The sequence below is a fragment of the Harmonia axyridis genome, chromosome 2, assembly GCF_914767665.1.
Source record: "Harmonia axyridis chromosome 2, icHarAxyr1.1, whole genome shotgun sequence".
NCBI classification, from domain to species: Eukaryota; Metazoa; Arthropoda; class Insecta; order Coleoptera; family Coccinellidae; genus Harmonia; species Harmonia axyridis.
In genome coordinates, this window is record NC_059502.1 from 35,052,162 (window position 1) to 35,067,421 (window position 15,260).

The 15,260-nt window shown below is 34.1% G+C and overlaps 1 protein-coding gene and 1 non-coding gene across 15 annotated transcripts in view; both read left to right on the forward strand.

Moving 5' to 3' along the window:
• The window catches only part of LOC123673523 (obscurin), a 124,529-nt gene extending 109,573 nt beyond the window's left edge, over positions 1-14,956 (forward strand). For all 14 annotated transcript variants that reach the window (XM_045608047.1, XM_045608052.1, XM_045608048.1 and 11 more), the window contains 9 exons: positions 33-168; positions 468-639; positions 3,646-4,112; positions 5,724-5,901; positions 6,203-6,491; positions 7,053-7,233; positions 10,637-10,862; positions 10,942-11,047; positions 14,688-14,956. In XM_045608047.1, coding sequence (XP_045464003.1) covers positions 33-168; positions 468-639; positions 3,646-4,112; positions 5,724-5,901; positions 6,203-6,491; positions 7,053-7,233; positions 10,637-10,862; positions 10,942-11,047; positions 14,688-14,804 — 1,872 coding nt within the window. In that variant the 3' untranslated portion in view covers positions 14,805-14,956. The remainder of the gene's footprint in view (positions 1-32; positions 169-467; positions 640-3,645; positions 4,113-5,723; positions 5,902-6,202; positions 6,492-7,052; positions 7,234-10,636; positions 10,863-10,941; positions 11,048-14,687) is intronic.
• LOC123674284 lies at positions 201-363 on the forward strand. Its single transcript, XR_006746629.1, has one exon. It is a non-coding gene; the product is annotated as a U12 minor spliceosomal RNA (small nuclear RNA).
• Positions 14,957-15,260: the final 304 nt, after the last annotated feature.

Below are 15,260 nucleotides of genomic sequence, written 5' to 3' on the forward strand. Positions count from 1 at the left end.
ATTATTCAATTAATCCAACCTCTACTTTACAGACCCCAATCATCAGAGAAAGACGTCGCTTCACAGATGTTATGGATGAAGAAATAGACGATGAAAGAAAAGCTAGAATTAACCGATATGGCACAGCAGAGAGCAGCTACTCCATAAGAAGACTGAAACATGAAATTGGTGAGTTATAATGATAATTAAATGAATATTCATTGCTTTAAACTAATGAGTAAGGAAAATTCTAAGGCTTTGTTAGCGCAAAGCCATTGCTGCTAGCTATTTCTAGCCTATCATTTTTGTAAGGGGTACTACAAGGGTCGTCCTGTGGATGTCCGCTTACTTTGCAGATGACCTATTCATTTCAATATCAGTCATCACTTCCAACATATGCAATCAATTTACAAAAACTAAAACAACTTTGTATGAACTAATTTTTTCTGTTTTGAGGGATAATTGATTAAATATCTTTTTCAATTCAGGATCCCGTTTGGATACGTACGTTGAAGCTGAGGCTTTCATCGAAAGCAAACAGGAGGGAAGACTACCGTTCTTCAGAGAAAAACCACAGTTTAGTGCGATGCAAGAAGGAAAAGATATGGAACTAACATGTTTAGCTGTTGGAGATCCAGCACCTATCGTGCAGTGGTTCAAGTGAGTCCTACAATCAATCAATTTTGTGTGTCAACGTTTTCTATCCGGACTCTCCTAGGCTTTTGTGAGATCCCTCAGAATCTCAGAGCTTGTACGAGTTGGGAGAACCTATTGCGTTTTGTGTAGATTTGTTACTGTGTCCCAACGCAGCTTCAGGTACAAAACAGTTAATATTGTACCCAACAGCAAACGGTTGGACAGTATCTCGTTTCCAGAAAATTTATTTTTCAAGTTGGAGAACATTTTAAATATATCAACTAGAAGGGTCAATATTCGATACAGTTGACCAAAAAAACACGATTTCGATGAACGTTTTATTAATATACATTTTACAGAAACTGAAGGTATGAAATTGAACTCGTTGAAAGGTACCAGATAGAGTTCTCCAGTTCACCTTTGTTGAGTTTGTTTAGCTATTATCCCGTTGGATTTTGCGAAAAGTAAGGAAAAATGGTTTTGTACCCTCAAAACTTCGAATTACCATGAACGTTCCCAGATTTCACATAGAAATATCCAGTTCAACTCTGTTCAAGTTTACACACCTAAAGAAAAGGTTTTATGACCTTGATAATTTTAAAAACATTCATATAAATATTATATTTTCCCAATTTCGAGACAGTCCTTCTCCTGTGTTCGATCCCGGGATCACTGATGCAGTCATCAGTATGGCACTCAGTGCTTTCTACCAAATATACCTTCATCTCCAAAGCGGAGCTTAGTGATTTTGTTGTAAAAGAGTCGGGGGATATCCGAAGCGGTTCTTGATCTTCCGAAAGATGTACAGACCACAACGTCATCTCTCGGGCAAGCAAAGATTCACTACAAATACAATCACATTTAGTTTGAAATAAATACATATTTTTTATCCTCACACCATGAAATAGTATTTGTGAATTATTTCAAAATAAATCGAAATAGTGCTATTTTGACATTAACAATACAGTTTCTAACGTATAAATCTTATGATTCAAAAACTGATTCTCATACAGGTTCCACAATAAGAGGTTTCACTTTAAATAGCCCACTATCTGGGCAGTTTTCATCCTTTTACATTTGACAAGTAAAACTACTAAAAACACTTCAACACTGCATTGACATTGTTTTGTTAAAATCCACTACAAAAATGGTGAAAATTTTGCAGTCAAAGTTCGAAAAACTAAAGCTCTTTTGGGTCTTGAAGCCCCTTCTCGACCGACAATAATGAAACTGTTGAAAAATTTTGAGCTGTTGGGACAAGTTAGTGATTTGAAAAATCAAAACTTTTGCGTCGCTCAAGAACAATTGAGAATATTACTGCTGTAGTCCGTAGTGTTTGTCGATTCCTTGTCAATTTCTGGAATCAGGCATCTATATGATTAAGGATTTTTTAGGGCCGGAATTGAAAGATATTGATGTGGACATTGTTTATTTTCAAGTAACGAAAAAATAGCAATTTTGAAAGAAGGGTTTCCTGACCGTGTTATTTCTCGAAGGAGTGATCACAATTAGCCACCGAGATCTTGTCATTTCACTCCTCTAAACTTTTTTCTATTGGGCCATGTGAAAAATAAGGTTATATACCAATGCTCTACAATCGATGCAAGACCTTCAAAATGGAATTCGTGAAGTTATCAAGGAAATTCAGCCGCAAGTGTGCGAATTGATCATGGCAAATTTAAAGAAAAGGATGTAATGAATTGATGCTGCTATTGTAGCCTTGGATGTCATTTGTCTGATATCCTTTTCCATCGTTAATGGCATACCTTCCTCTTTGGAATGAAATCCATTTCCTTCTTCTGTTAGTGCCTTCTCCGTCATCGGAGGTTAGCAATCACGTCATTATAAGGCTCTCGATATGTAGCAGCTCTAATAAGGTCCTCAAAGTTCAAGCCTGTCCACTTCCTGATATTTCGCATACATTACTCCATCCATTGATTTCTATTGAAATATAGATAGTCGTTTTTTTATTAACAAAATAAATCTCTCATTGAAAAAGCCTTGAAATTGATTTTGGTGATGTTTCGTAACACTCCTATGAGTTATCAACTCGGAATATCACGTCAGAAGATATAATTTCGAATTTCCCGCTATGACATCTTGCGGAGAAGATTGAGGACCGTAAAATGTAACAGACAGAATTAGCGGAACTGACAAACTTATTTTAAGAATGATAAAAATTCCTTAAATTTCGAGAAATCAATTCTTTTCATTTTCTAAATGTTTAATCAGAAAAAACGTGAAACTTTGTGAAAATGATCAAAGATAATTTGTTATTTGTTTTGTACCTATATGTAGTAATATAGTGATTTAATAGCAAAAATAGTGTGAAATAAATACAAGGTGTTCCTAAATTGGAGGTTCAAAAGGAAATTAGTGATTTCTTGGATAATTTTTAGAAAAAAAGGCCTTTAACTATGGGCCTGCAAATGCTTTGTTTTCGAGATACAGGATGTTTCTTGTAGTCCTACTTTTTTGTGAGGATTACACCGCCTTTATCAAATATTTATTAATCTTCGATACAGATTGGGTAAATAAGTACTAAAACTTATAATTAATTTATTCCCCACAGCTTACTAACTGGTCAGCTGGATCTTTATAATAATTTGAATTTTCTCTAGGATTTCTAGAAAATTGTTTGAAATTTTCTCTCGGAATCAATAGAAAATACGACAAAGTTTCTCTTTCTAAATTACCAGTAGTCCGCAAAAAAAAATTCTAGTGGAAAGAAGGCACTGTTACAGAAAAAATATGCATCTCGAAAGCAAAGTGTTTTGTAGGACCATATTTATAGGCCTTTTTTTAAATGGACCGAGGGTTCTTTCAGTTTCTTTTGTACCTTCAATTTAGGAACATCCTGTAGTGCCTTAGGCTACTTTTGAAACTATGAACAGTAAATAACCAGAACACGTTTTCACTTCGGATTTGCATTCAGAAACCATATCAAGTATGGTAATGATAAACTAATGATTGAAAGCTGTAAAGCTCAAATAATGACAATATATTCAACCCATGAATTACGAATTTCAGGAATGACGCCATATTAGCAGAATCCCACCGCATTAAGATTACCACGGACGAAATTGGAAGATCACATCTCAAGTTCTGCCCAGCCCTATCCTTCGACCAGGGTATGTACAAGGTGGTGGCAAGGAACAAAATAGGTCAAACTGTAGCCAGGTCACGCATCGTAGTGGGCTTGACACCAGACGAACCCGATTCTCCAGAAGCCGCCCAAGTATCCGACTCTGAAATCCTGCTCACATGGAAGCAACCAAAGTTCGATGGAAATTCCCCAGTTCTATGTTACAGGTTGGATTACAAGCTGGCCGACGACATGGAATGGACCAAAAAGGCCGATAACATCGACCACGAATTCTACATGATGAGGGGCCTGCAGCCAAATAAAACTTATTTGTTCCGGTTGGCGGCAAAGAACGCCATTGGTTGGAGTGACCTTGGTGTGACTTCGGCACCTATATCAACAAAAGATGCAGGTTAGATCTCGAAAATTATATTAAATCCTGCAAGGTAGTAAGACCAGGATCGGCGAGAGGCACAATACAAAGTACGGAAGAATAGTCAAATGGTTCACAAAAAATCGTTGTTTTGCATGAAAAACATATCTACATACGCAGACTCTGATGAGTATTTTCATCGCATTTGAAAAAATGGAGAAAACCAGATTTGTCATTAGTGGTCATGATCAGCAATATACCGGTAGCGTCAACATCCATTGATCAAAAATAGCTGGTTTCTGAATTCGGCATGCCGTTTAATTGAGCTTCAATAATAATAATAATAAGCGAAATAAGCTATTCTGTTCAGCCTTTAAGGGTAACTTCTAAGCTGCAATTATTCTATAATTCATAAGATATACAGCTCCAAATGCGAAATACGCCTTACCGAACATCTCGACATCATTCGCAACTTCGCAAATTTGCATAGATTCAACTGGTCATTTACGTATACATTCGCAAAACGCTGCGAATGATACTGACCGACACTTCAGATAAATGTGGCAGCATTGATATCCATGATGAATCGTAAGTAATCGTTAAGATGCATCTTAGTAATCGTAAGTAGTTCAACTGTCATAAATGGCGCTTCAGGCTAGAGGATTGGGATTATGTTCCTTTTCTTCCTTTTCTAAGATTCTAAGTTATGTGCGAATTATTAAAATGTTTTCTAAATCATAAAATGATGGAAAACATCATTAGGAATACAAGAGCTAACGCCTGTGCTGAGCAGAAGAAACTACTGTTGGAGTTGTGAAAAGGATATTGAAATAAGCTTTATGAAAGAAAGCTTTTATCCGGAAAGTTTTCCAATGAAACCGGGATGAGACTCAATAATCACATCACCGCACTATTTGCGGAACTTTTTAAGTACCCAAAAAAACGCCTGCAAGTCAAGTATATTAAATCATCCATATCATTCGCATTGTTGGTAGATTGGCACGATCGCATGATTGCGAATGATCAAGAATAGAGATGTGTTTTAACTGGATTTTGTAGGAACTGTCACTCACTTTGGGAGTGACTATTAAACCACAGTTTTTTTTCTGAGTCTCGAGTAAAAGGAGTGGTTTGGAGGCAGTTCTTTCTTGACAAAAGGAATCGATTTGGTGGCGGGAACGTGAACTTTGCGAATCTTGTAATTCATTAGCTAACTAGAATGTAGAGGCCCTAGTGGGTAGTTTTCCGAGATTATACATTATTTCTTGTATTATAGTTCGCCCATAACTATCGGGTATTTTTTCTACGGAAACAAAAGAGTTCTCCACCAATTTAACTCAATGGTATTATCACGCCTAACCTAACGCTGTATGTTACACAACTATCGTTCCGTTGGCGATGGAGTACTAGCCATTTGAAAATCGTCCTACCTTCAAGCCGCATTGCTATTATATTTGGTCATTGAAATCAGATCTATATGTCTATGTCAAAATTTTCTGAAGGAATTGCATGTGGTCTTGAACATATTCAAATATTCAGAATGAATGCTACATGATTTATTGACTTCCATTGAATCTAAAACTGCCTTGTGGGATCCGCTACTAATGTACTAGTAAATCAAAAAAAAAAGTCATACTAATCTTATTGCAGGAGTACCTTTAATACAATTCAGCAAAGCAATGCAACACTTACAACAGATAACTGACAGCGGACAAGAGGTTAAAGTTGAAGCAAAAATATACCCAGATTATGCAATTGAGGCCAAACCAATTGAATGGCAGTACAAAAATCCTGAAGAAGAATATTCATTCATTTCTGAAATATCAAGGTGAGTTTCCGTAAAACTTCTGAGGATTTTGTTGTTTTGGGAAAATCATTATTTGATCTGCGAGCTTGAAAGTGAAACTCCTTATACAATGTGAATATTTGGAAAAAAAATTAAAATAATAAAAAAAAGACATAGGTATATAAATTTCAAAAATTGAAACAGACAATAAAATTTCATTAGGGGAAAGAATCAACTATAATATCTGTAAAAAACATATCTGGAATAGTTAGTAAAAAATACAGTTTCATCTCCTCCTGATACTATTTTTGTTCAAAATTATTCATATAATTTTTCCTTCTAGGGGAAGGTTTTCGGAAGTTGTCAAGGCTGTAAATAAGAGTACAGATCAAATAGTTGTGGCAAAACTGATGGACGTCAGCAGGGACCATTTGCCCGAAGTTGATGGCGAATTTGCCGCATTGAGGTCGTTGAGACACGAGCGTATAGCAAGCCTGTTGGCAGCATACAAAACAGAAGAAAACAAACCAGCAGTTTTTATCTTGGAGAAACTTCAAGGCGCTGATGTTCTGACTTATCTTGCTAGCAGACATGAATACTCGGAACAAACAGTCACTTTGATTGTCGGTCAGGTAATATCATTGAAGCTATTTTGAATGCAAAATCTACAGGGTGATATTTTTTCTGGAACAGCGCTTGCTTCTTCACTTATTTTTGGTAGATCACTGATAGTTCAAAAAAAAATGTAAAAGGAAATTTTGGTTCAGTACTACACATTTTGGTTTCTTGTACTGTTGTCGTATCTGTTACCGATTTCAGGGAAAAATTGCTTACAATTCCCCAGTAATTCTCAGAAAAATCCAAATTATTATGAAGATCCAGTTTGTAAGCTGTGATGAATAAATTAATTATAAGTTTTGATACTTATTACTGTAACGAAGATTAATAAAGATCAAGATAAAATTTATTGATAACTCTTTCAATAGCTGTTCCTCTGACGAACTGTAAATTCTATATTTCACTTAAATCAAGAATTGAAATCAAAGAAGCGCAGTTCTTTTATACATTCAGGAATAATCCAAAATAATTATTTGATAGGAAGAATTATTTTGGTTATAATTACTTCAATTCAATCCTATTTTTCTTTCATTCCCACATATTAATGTATTTCAACTAATGACTATTATTTGCAGATACTGGATGGCCTTCAATATCTTAACTGGAGAGGACTCTGTCACTTGGACTTACAACCTGATAACATTGTCATGTGTAATATCAGATCAATACAGATAAAATTGGTTGATTTGGGATCCGCTCATAGAGTGACCAAGTTGGGCACGAAAGTACCAATAGTCGGTCATCTGCAGTACATGTGTAAGTTCTCCGATTTTTATAGGTATTCCGTTACTCTTCTAAACATAATGAGTAAATTGATAACATACATATGTACGAGGTCTGTCACATACCATTTTAATTACAAGAAAAGCAATATTTAAGTCAAGATACCTGAACATTTCATTTGACACGGGCACGTTTTTCTATACTTAGTACTTATGATTTTGAAAAAGAACTTTCAAGTATTGACGATAAATTTTTCAAGCAATTAAAATAAAAATATTGTACAGTGCATCCCATTTTGGGTGAGACAGCCAGGTTTCTCGCTTGTTATTTAAGATAGAGCCTTGCGGTTTTCACGTTCCTGTCCTACTTTTTCGTGAAACTCAAGTTGGTCTTTTAAGATTTTGCATAACTGTTTCCGTTCAAGAGATACAGGGTGATTTTGGAAATTGATATTTTTCGGACCCCTCCCCTAACTCCGAAGTTACTAGAAATAATGCTGAGGTTAAAACTACGTCTGAATCAGAATTCTGCGTAGAATCCAGTGGCGTACTCAATATTTTTTTTCCGGGTATGGTTTTGAAGATTCAACACAAACCTATATTTTTTTTAATGGAACACCATGTATATCATTACTTCGTTGAATTCGTTATTTTTTTCCCTTCAAAATGATGTATGATACTATGTCGGTAGGGTGTTCAGAAATGTTGAAAAAACACTAAAACATCAAATAATGATGATTTTTTGTTAATGGGCAATGGATTTCCAATATAAAAGAAGAATCAATAATGATAACAATAATTCATAGCGATGACAGCTAGATCAGATTGGTTTTTTCCCTCCAATGCCTACTTGATAAAACAATGCTCCCAAATGAATAGTAGCCATAATAACAACAAGGATGTTTGTATCATCAATGACCTACTACTTTTAAAAATCGAAAGTAATAATCCTCTTATTGAATCATAGAAAATTCATGGCCCCTTTACAAAAAATCATCATTATTTGATGTTTTAGTGTTTTTTTCAACATTTCTGAACATCCTACCTACATAGTATCATACATCATTTTGAAGTAAAAAAAATAACGAATTCAACGAAGTAATGATATACATGGTGTTCCATTGAAAAAAATATAGGTTTGTATTGAATCTTCAAAACCATACCCCGAAAAAAAATATTGGGTACGCCACTGGATTCTACGCAGAATTCTGATTCAGACGTAGTTTTTACCTCAGCATTATTTCTAATAACTTCGGAGATAGAGGAGGGGTCCGAAAAGTATCAATTTCCAAAATCACCCTGTATCTCTTGAACGGAAACAGTTATGCAAAATCTGATTAGACCTACTTGAGTTTCACGAAAAAAACGGACAGGAACGTGAAAACCCCAAGGCTCTATCTTAAATAACAAGCGAGAAACCTGGCTGTCTCGCCCAAAATGGGATGCACTGTACTTCATTCTGAGAAAAATAAAACATCAATTAACAATATATACGGCAGGTTGGCCATGTAGAAACACCCCGTACTGGTGAACTATTGGGATCGGGAGGTTAAGCCACATATCAAAAAAGATAATTGTTTTCGAAGGACTGTCAACAATTCGCTGTTAGATAAACAATCTATTCTTATTCTTATTCTCATTCTTATTCTTATTCTTATTCTTATTCTTATTCTTATTCTTATTCTTATTCTTATTCTTATTCTTATTCTTATTCTTATTCTTATTCTTATTCTTATTCTTATTCTTATTCTTATTCTTATTCTTATTCTTATTCTTATTCTTATTCTTATTCTTATTCTTATTCTTATTCTTATTCTTATTCTTATTCTTATTCTTATTCTTATTCTTATTCTTCAGCCAAATTTCAAATATTAATGGCTTCAATATAAGAACCGTTTCATTTTCGATTCTGTTTTATATTTATGTTAGGTATAAAAAAAGTACTATCGTCGAATATTTCAACAATTTGAGGGTGAAATTTTTTTTGCTGTAGGTACCAAGATATGTATATAAAAAAAAATTTGTTTGATTTATGAAAAATTTGTTTCACACACATACGAAAATTCTCAAAAAATTGAGTTTGACAACTGAGAAAAAAATCTCGAACGTTGCAGGTTTTCCGCCATTTCCAATTCTTTTTCAGAGTTGTTCACCTTCTGATTGAGCATTCAAAAATACTCTGATATGATCAGAATTTGCTACTTCAAAAGTTATACATTAATGACAACACTCAATAGAATATTGTTCAGTAATGACGTTGCACACCCTATATCCCGCTTAGATTCGAAAATGTGGCATATGTTATAAAGCAAAAATGATTCTCCTGGTGTCATCTACAGTATATATGTGTTTGTCGAGTTTATGATGCTACACCCTGTTTATCTCACATTATACTCGCCCGTGGCAGTGTGTGGAATAAAAAGAATAAACGTTAAGTTTGCGACCCTTGAATACGTAACAAATCAGAAGTTGCTGCGGGTTTAGGATAAATATAATGAATCTCGGATGAGGATTGATGGTCACTAAAGTTCTGAATATCATTCAAGCAGGAATATTATTGCACCACCTGTACTCTTTATAATCAAAACCGCATTTCGCAAACGGAACATGGAATTTCTAAGGATTCTCTGAAACTCTACAAATTTTCTGAAAAATCTTTTTTGAGTACAACAGAAGGTAAAAAAAATTTAAAAGAAAACATAATGGAAAGATAATTTGTTCAATTTCTACTTAGCCCTCATACTAACTATTCTTCATTTACGGTACTTCATTTACGGTACTTAATAATAAATCACAATAGATCGAGTAACAGGGGTAGTGCAATATTCATCCTTGCATGATATTCTTGAATTTAGTCAGTATCCTACAACATCGTTTCTTATAACTAAATACTTTTTAAGAGTATTTTTGACAGCTTTATAGGGAATCTATCGATTCCTTCGAAAATATTCTAAGTCCGAGAACTGAAGAATTCGGTGTACAAACTTAGGATTATCAAAGCCACACCCCTAAGGGGATCGTAGAAAGGCTAACGGTCGAATGGAAAACAGCCTGAATGCCCATAAAACTCGGCATTTCAGGGCGAATAATTAAATTGAGTTCAGACCAGTATACGAGATAGAAACTACATCTACAACATATGTGCAACACTTGCACGGACAACGAGAAGATTAAAGATTTGCACATCTCTCCCGAGACCCGCGAAAAACTACCTGCGACCCAGCCGCAAGTGTACAGCGACCCTAAGAATCGATTAGACAAATTATCATCTTCTTCAAACTCTTTCAGTGGGTTGAAATAAATTGAATACGTATTTTTATCCCGTTCTTTTATTTCCCTAAATTGTCCTTGGCCGTGAACTACTTGATAGTCACTGTATAAGGACCACAACCCACAGCTTGTTTATAATTCATATAAAAGCATTATACTTCTTACAGCCCCTGAAATTATGAGTGAAGAGCCAGCTATTCCTCAAACAGACATATGGAGTGTAGGAGTCCTAACTTACGTCATGCTCTCTGGAAAACTACCCTTCAGCGGCGAGGATGAAAACGAAACAAGACAAAATATCCTGTTCGTCAGATATCGTTTTGAGCATCTGTTCAAAGAAGTTTCTCAGGAGGCCACCAGATTCCTCATGCTTTTATTCAAACGTCATCCAAAGTAAGTATTATTCCATTATATGAAATTAATATATATTATATATAATATAATGATAACAATAATATCATCTGCTTTTCAGCAAACGACCTACCGCTGAAGAATGTCACGAGAACAGATGGTTGTTGCCAACAGATTTTATGATCAAGAAACGAGAACGTGCTGTATTCTTGGGAAATAGATTAAAGGTGAGGTCTTCAACGTACTTTCAACCTTAATCTTAGATTTCCTTCCTCCGGTATAATGATATTGAATTATTTTGTGGTATTTATCTAAGTAATTATAGTAATGACGTATAATAGGTATTCAGAGAAGTTATTTGAATCACTATTTTCTTCAAACGAGATGAATGGCTTTCAGTTACTGAGCTCACCAAATTGAAACATTCGTTGACTAGTTATTCGTAATAAAAAATACCTACTATTACTACTCTTGAATGAGACATACCAAGTGCATGCGCCTTGAGCTATTCGTCTATTTGAAACACAAAAAAGTACCTTCTTAGTTTAATTCCAATTAGTATCTTAGATATTTCAATTATTCATTCATAAACTTCACGAAAGTTATTGGCACAAGGTAATAGTTATGTGTTTTACCAGGCAGCAAAATAGGGAATTGACTGCCGCGGCTGATAGTTCATAGTCGAGCCGCAAGACAGTCAATCTACTTTGCTGCCGAGTTGAACATTTTTTTTCTTCGATTGTTTATAATGATACATTTAGGATATTGTATTTGCAAATTATTACAATTCCCACAATCTTTTTATTTTTCCTTCAGTAATAGATTAAGAAGAAATTTGATAAAAATCGCAATTGTTGGAATGGTTGGTTGCTATACAGGGTGAGTCTTTGACTTGTACATATATTTTAACCGAAGATTCTTGAGGTCAAAAGAAACACTTTTTTCATTTACCATTTTTTCCGATTCGACCCTGTTAAAAAGATATAGCCATTTTAAATTTTCATAATGAGCTAATTCACCCCTGATAACCGGAACACTGAAGTTTTCGCAAGTATAAGATATACAATTTGAACCTTGGAAATAAGATACTAGATTGGAAAAACCATCATAAACTCACTTTTAACATTCCATTTGTTGAACAAAGTAGTATTTATAATACAATAAATGAGTTATCCCAATTTCATTGGCGATAAAGATTAAATATTTTTCTCTTGATTTTCTATTTCATTTCCGATAATCATAACGAATTGAGCTCGCTACCACCCATATTAGCTTAGCTCTGATACTCATAATTCATATCCATTCATTCATTTATTATATCGCATTTATAATATATCGTACAAGAATTGACATTTAACCTCACATTCTCAAATAAATCTGTAAAAGTTCTAACACAGACTAGTAGTCTGTGGTTTTAAGTTTAAACCTCAAATTTCGAGTGTTGCAAATTTAAACACAGCAGTTCGAATAATCTATGTTCTAACCTAAAATATTCATTTACACTGTTGTTGTTATTATGATTTTGATATTATGCTATCATGAAATGAAAATCATCGAAGATTTGAAGAATCCCAACAGAATATTGAAGTTCCATACATATTTTCGAGAAATTTAAAAACAATTTCCAAAATAATTGTGTGGATACAAAATAAATAAGTGTGCATTCTGATAGAAAGTAATTCCTTTATGAAATGAAGCATTTGATTTGTTCCAACTATCTCATAAAAATAATGATCTGCTTCAATATTTTTGGAGCCATCAGTGTGAAAATATGGAAATGAAGTTTTATGGCTCTGTAATCAATGGAAAATGTTAGACTCCACTTGTAATCAAATTTGTTCTATAATATGTACCTACATTATAGCCAACTCTACTACTTGATTCTTCTTGATTTTGCCATTGAAAATAAATGAGAAGTATTCAATATAAATATCCACAGTTGAATATCCTGTTTCTTTCAACTCACCTATTTGTTTTCATATTAAAACAATTATGTCACTCTTGGAAGTATGTCAATCATATGCTCTAGGATGAATTTATGGAACAACAAAAGAATAAAAGTATTTAATATCAATCACATGAAAATTTTTCCAGTATGTACTTAGTGGTATGTTTCGATCTGAGTTTGAATGACCCTCGAAGAATACAGTATTGTTCGATAGCAGCAGTCTTTAGTGGGATATTGACTGTTGTCATTATAATGGGACAATTTTGTGAAAACTTTTTTGAACATGGGCTTTATGGGAAATCTGGACTTTTCAAAATAGAATGTTGATTTTAATGAAGTATCTTCTTATTATAAGAGCTGTGTCAAAGCTCAGTAATTCGTAATCAAATAGATGCGTTGAGGTGAGCTTATTCAAATAACTTCATTTTCAAACTAAGTTGGCTAGTACTTCAATTCTAAAATCTGAGACATGACATCATAGTAAATATTCATTTCTGTGGTTTTTTTTCCACAACAGAACAGAGTTGCATTTAGCCAAAGTATCCAATTTTTCGAATTTCACAGATAATTTTTTTTTTTTAAGATCAAGTTACTCGAAAACGGCGCTTTGTAGGAGAAAATAAGAAGAATACTTTTATTTTCCAAATTAGCCAAATATTGTTCAATGAACGTTCAAATTACTTTTAAGAGTTGGGTTCTTCGAATTTCTGGTATTTTTATGTGATGTAATGTTCATAATGAAGAAACTGAAAGATGTGTAGGGAATCTTGTGTTCGGAGAAGATGTATCACATCAAGTAAAAACTATATTCCAAAAATCATTTCCTTCAATAGAACCATTTACGAGATATAGCTGAAAATAACTTTTTTTTATCGATTTTCAACAGCCTGTATCTTTGTAACCGGGCCGAATCGGAAAAAACTATAAAGGAAAAAAGTGTTTCTTTTGACCTCAGGAATCTTCGGTTGAAATATATGTACAAGTCAAAGACTCACCCTGTATATAGCCGTGATGATTATAGTTTTACAACTCATGAAATGTCTGAGAGGTTTGGAAAATATCGGATATATTTATATTATGGACAGTGTTAGTGACTTGAAAGTACTTACTCCTCCAAAAAGGAAGGTGGCAAAAAATATTGATTGTCAGAAAATGTCGAATGTTTTATTGGATCTCATCTGCTGACACACCCATGCGGTACAAAAGGTATTTGCAACGACGCGACAGTGTCCTGTCAACAGTCCCACAATTACCCGAATCTCAACTCGTGGTAGCTTCAAGAGATTTCTGAATCCTGGTATAGGTCGGTGGAAGCACCACAAATTTCTTTCTTTCCTGAGCAAGACCCGGAGTGTTCCTCCAGAGGGTTTTTCTGTTGTCCCACTCCCATTGTTAGACATTGATATTTTCCAAGTTCACAGAAGGCTTTAGGACCAACAGGTGTTGACCTTGATGCACTTTTTGGAAGTCCATAGGCATTTTCGTTTCATTCAATAACACAATTCCCCAGTACCCATAGTAGAGTTACTTTATTGCCTCTGGTCAGTTGCTTTATGTTACACGGCACTCCTATGTCATTAGAGACCCTACTGGGTCTTTGTGTGGTTCCAGGGACCTCAGCGTGGCCTGGCTGCCCGTAGATTCACAATGTTAAGTTGAGATAGGTTATTAGTTTTTGCCATGAAAATTATTTCTGATAGAAATGAACGATCAAGTTTTGAGAAGTCATCTGCTTACGGAGATGATCTTTATTTAACTACTGAAAAATGGTATAGATGATTTTCAAACCAATAATGATAATGTCTACTGTGCACAGTTCGATATATTGGTCATAAAATTCTAAATAATAAAATTTATGAACATCAACTCTTCTTCGACTAGAATATGATAAAAATCTAATGTTTATGTGTAATTTCCAGGAATACTGTGACGAATATCACAATGAAAAGGCGATGGAATCAGAAAAATTAGTGCAGAAATTAGGAAGTAAATTTACGAGGTCATTCAGTATTCAGGAAGAACTTATGACATCCTGAAACAAAATTAGTTTTTTTTTGTGAAGTGTAAATACTGTTATATTTTTTCCTGTTAAAATTCGTTTTTTGTGAATATATGTTTTGTTGAAATTTTATTGATGTATGAATAGAAGATATATAATAACTTCCTAATAAATAATGTTCAAAAATAATTGGTTACATAATTCAATACCACAATAAAACTACTATTTTGAGAACCAGTGCATTGAAATTCAAAAGTGAGTTTAAAAGCTCCTAAGTTCGAGAAAGTTCTTACATTATTGCCTCATTCAAGTTATATCGTAGTGCATATTTGTGCGTTATATCAATTTCATTAGTATTTCTACTAAAAATGAAATAAAGGACAGAATAAATCCAATCAAAAGTACATAGCACGGTCCTTGTAGATGTTCCAAGGTCAACATAAAGGCCTTTTGAGATTTACGTAAATCTTCATCTTCCAACAATCTCTTCCAT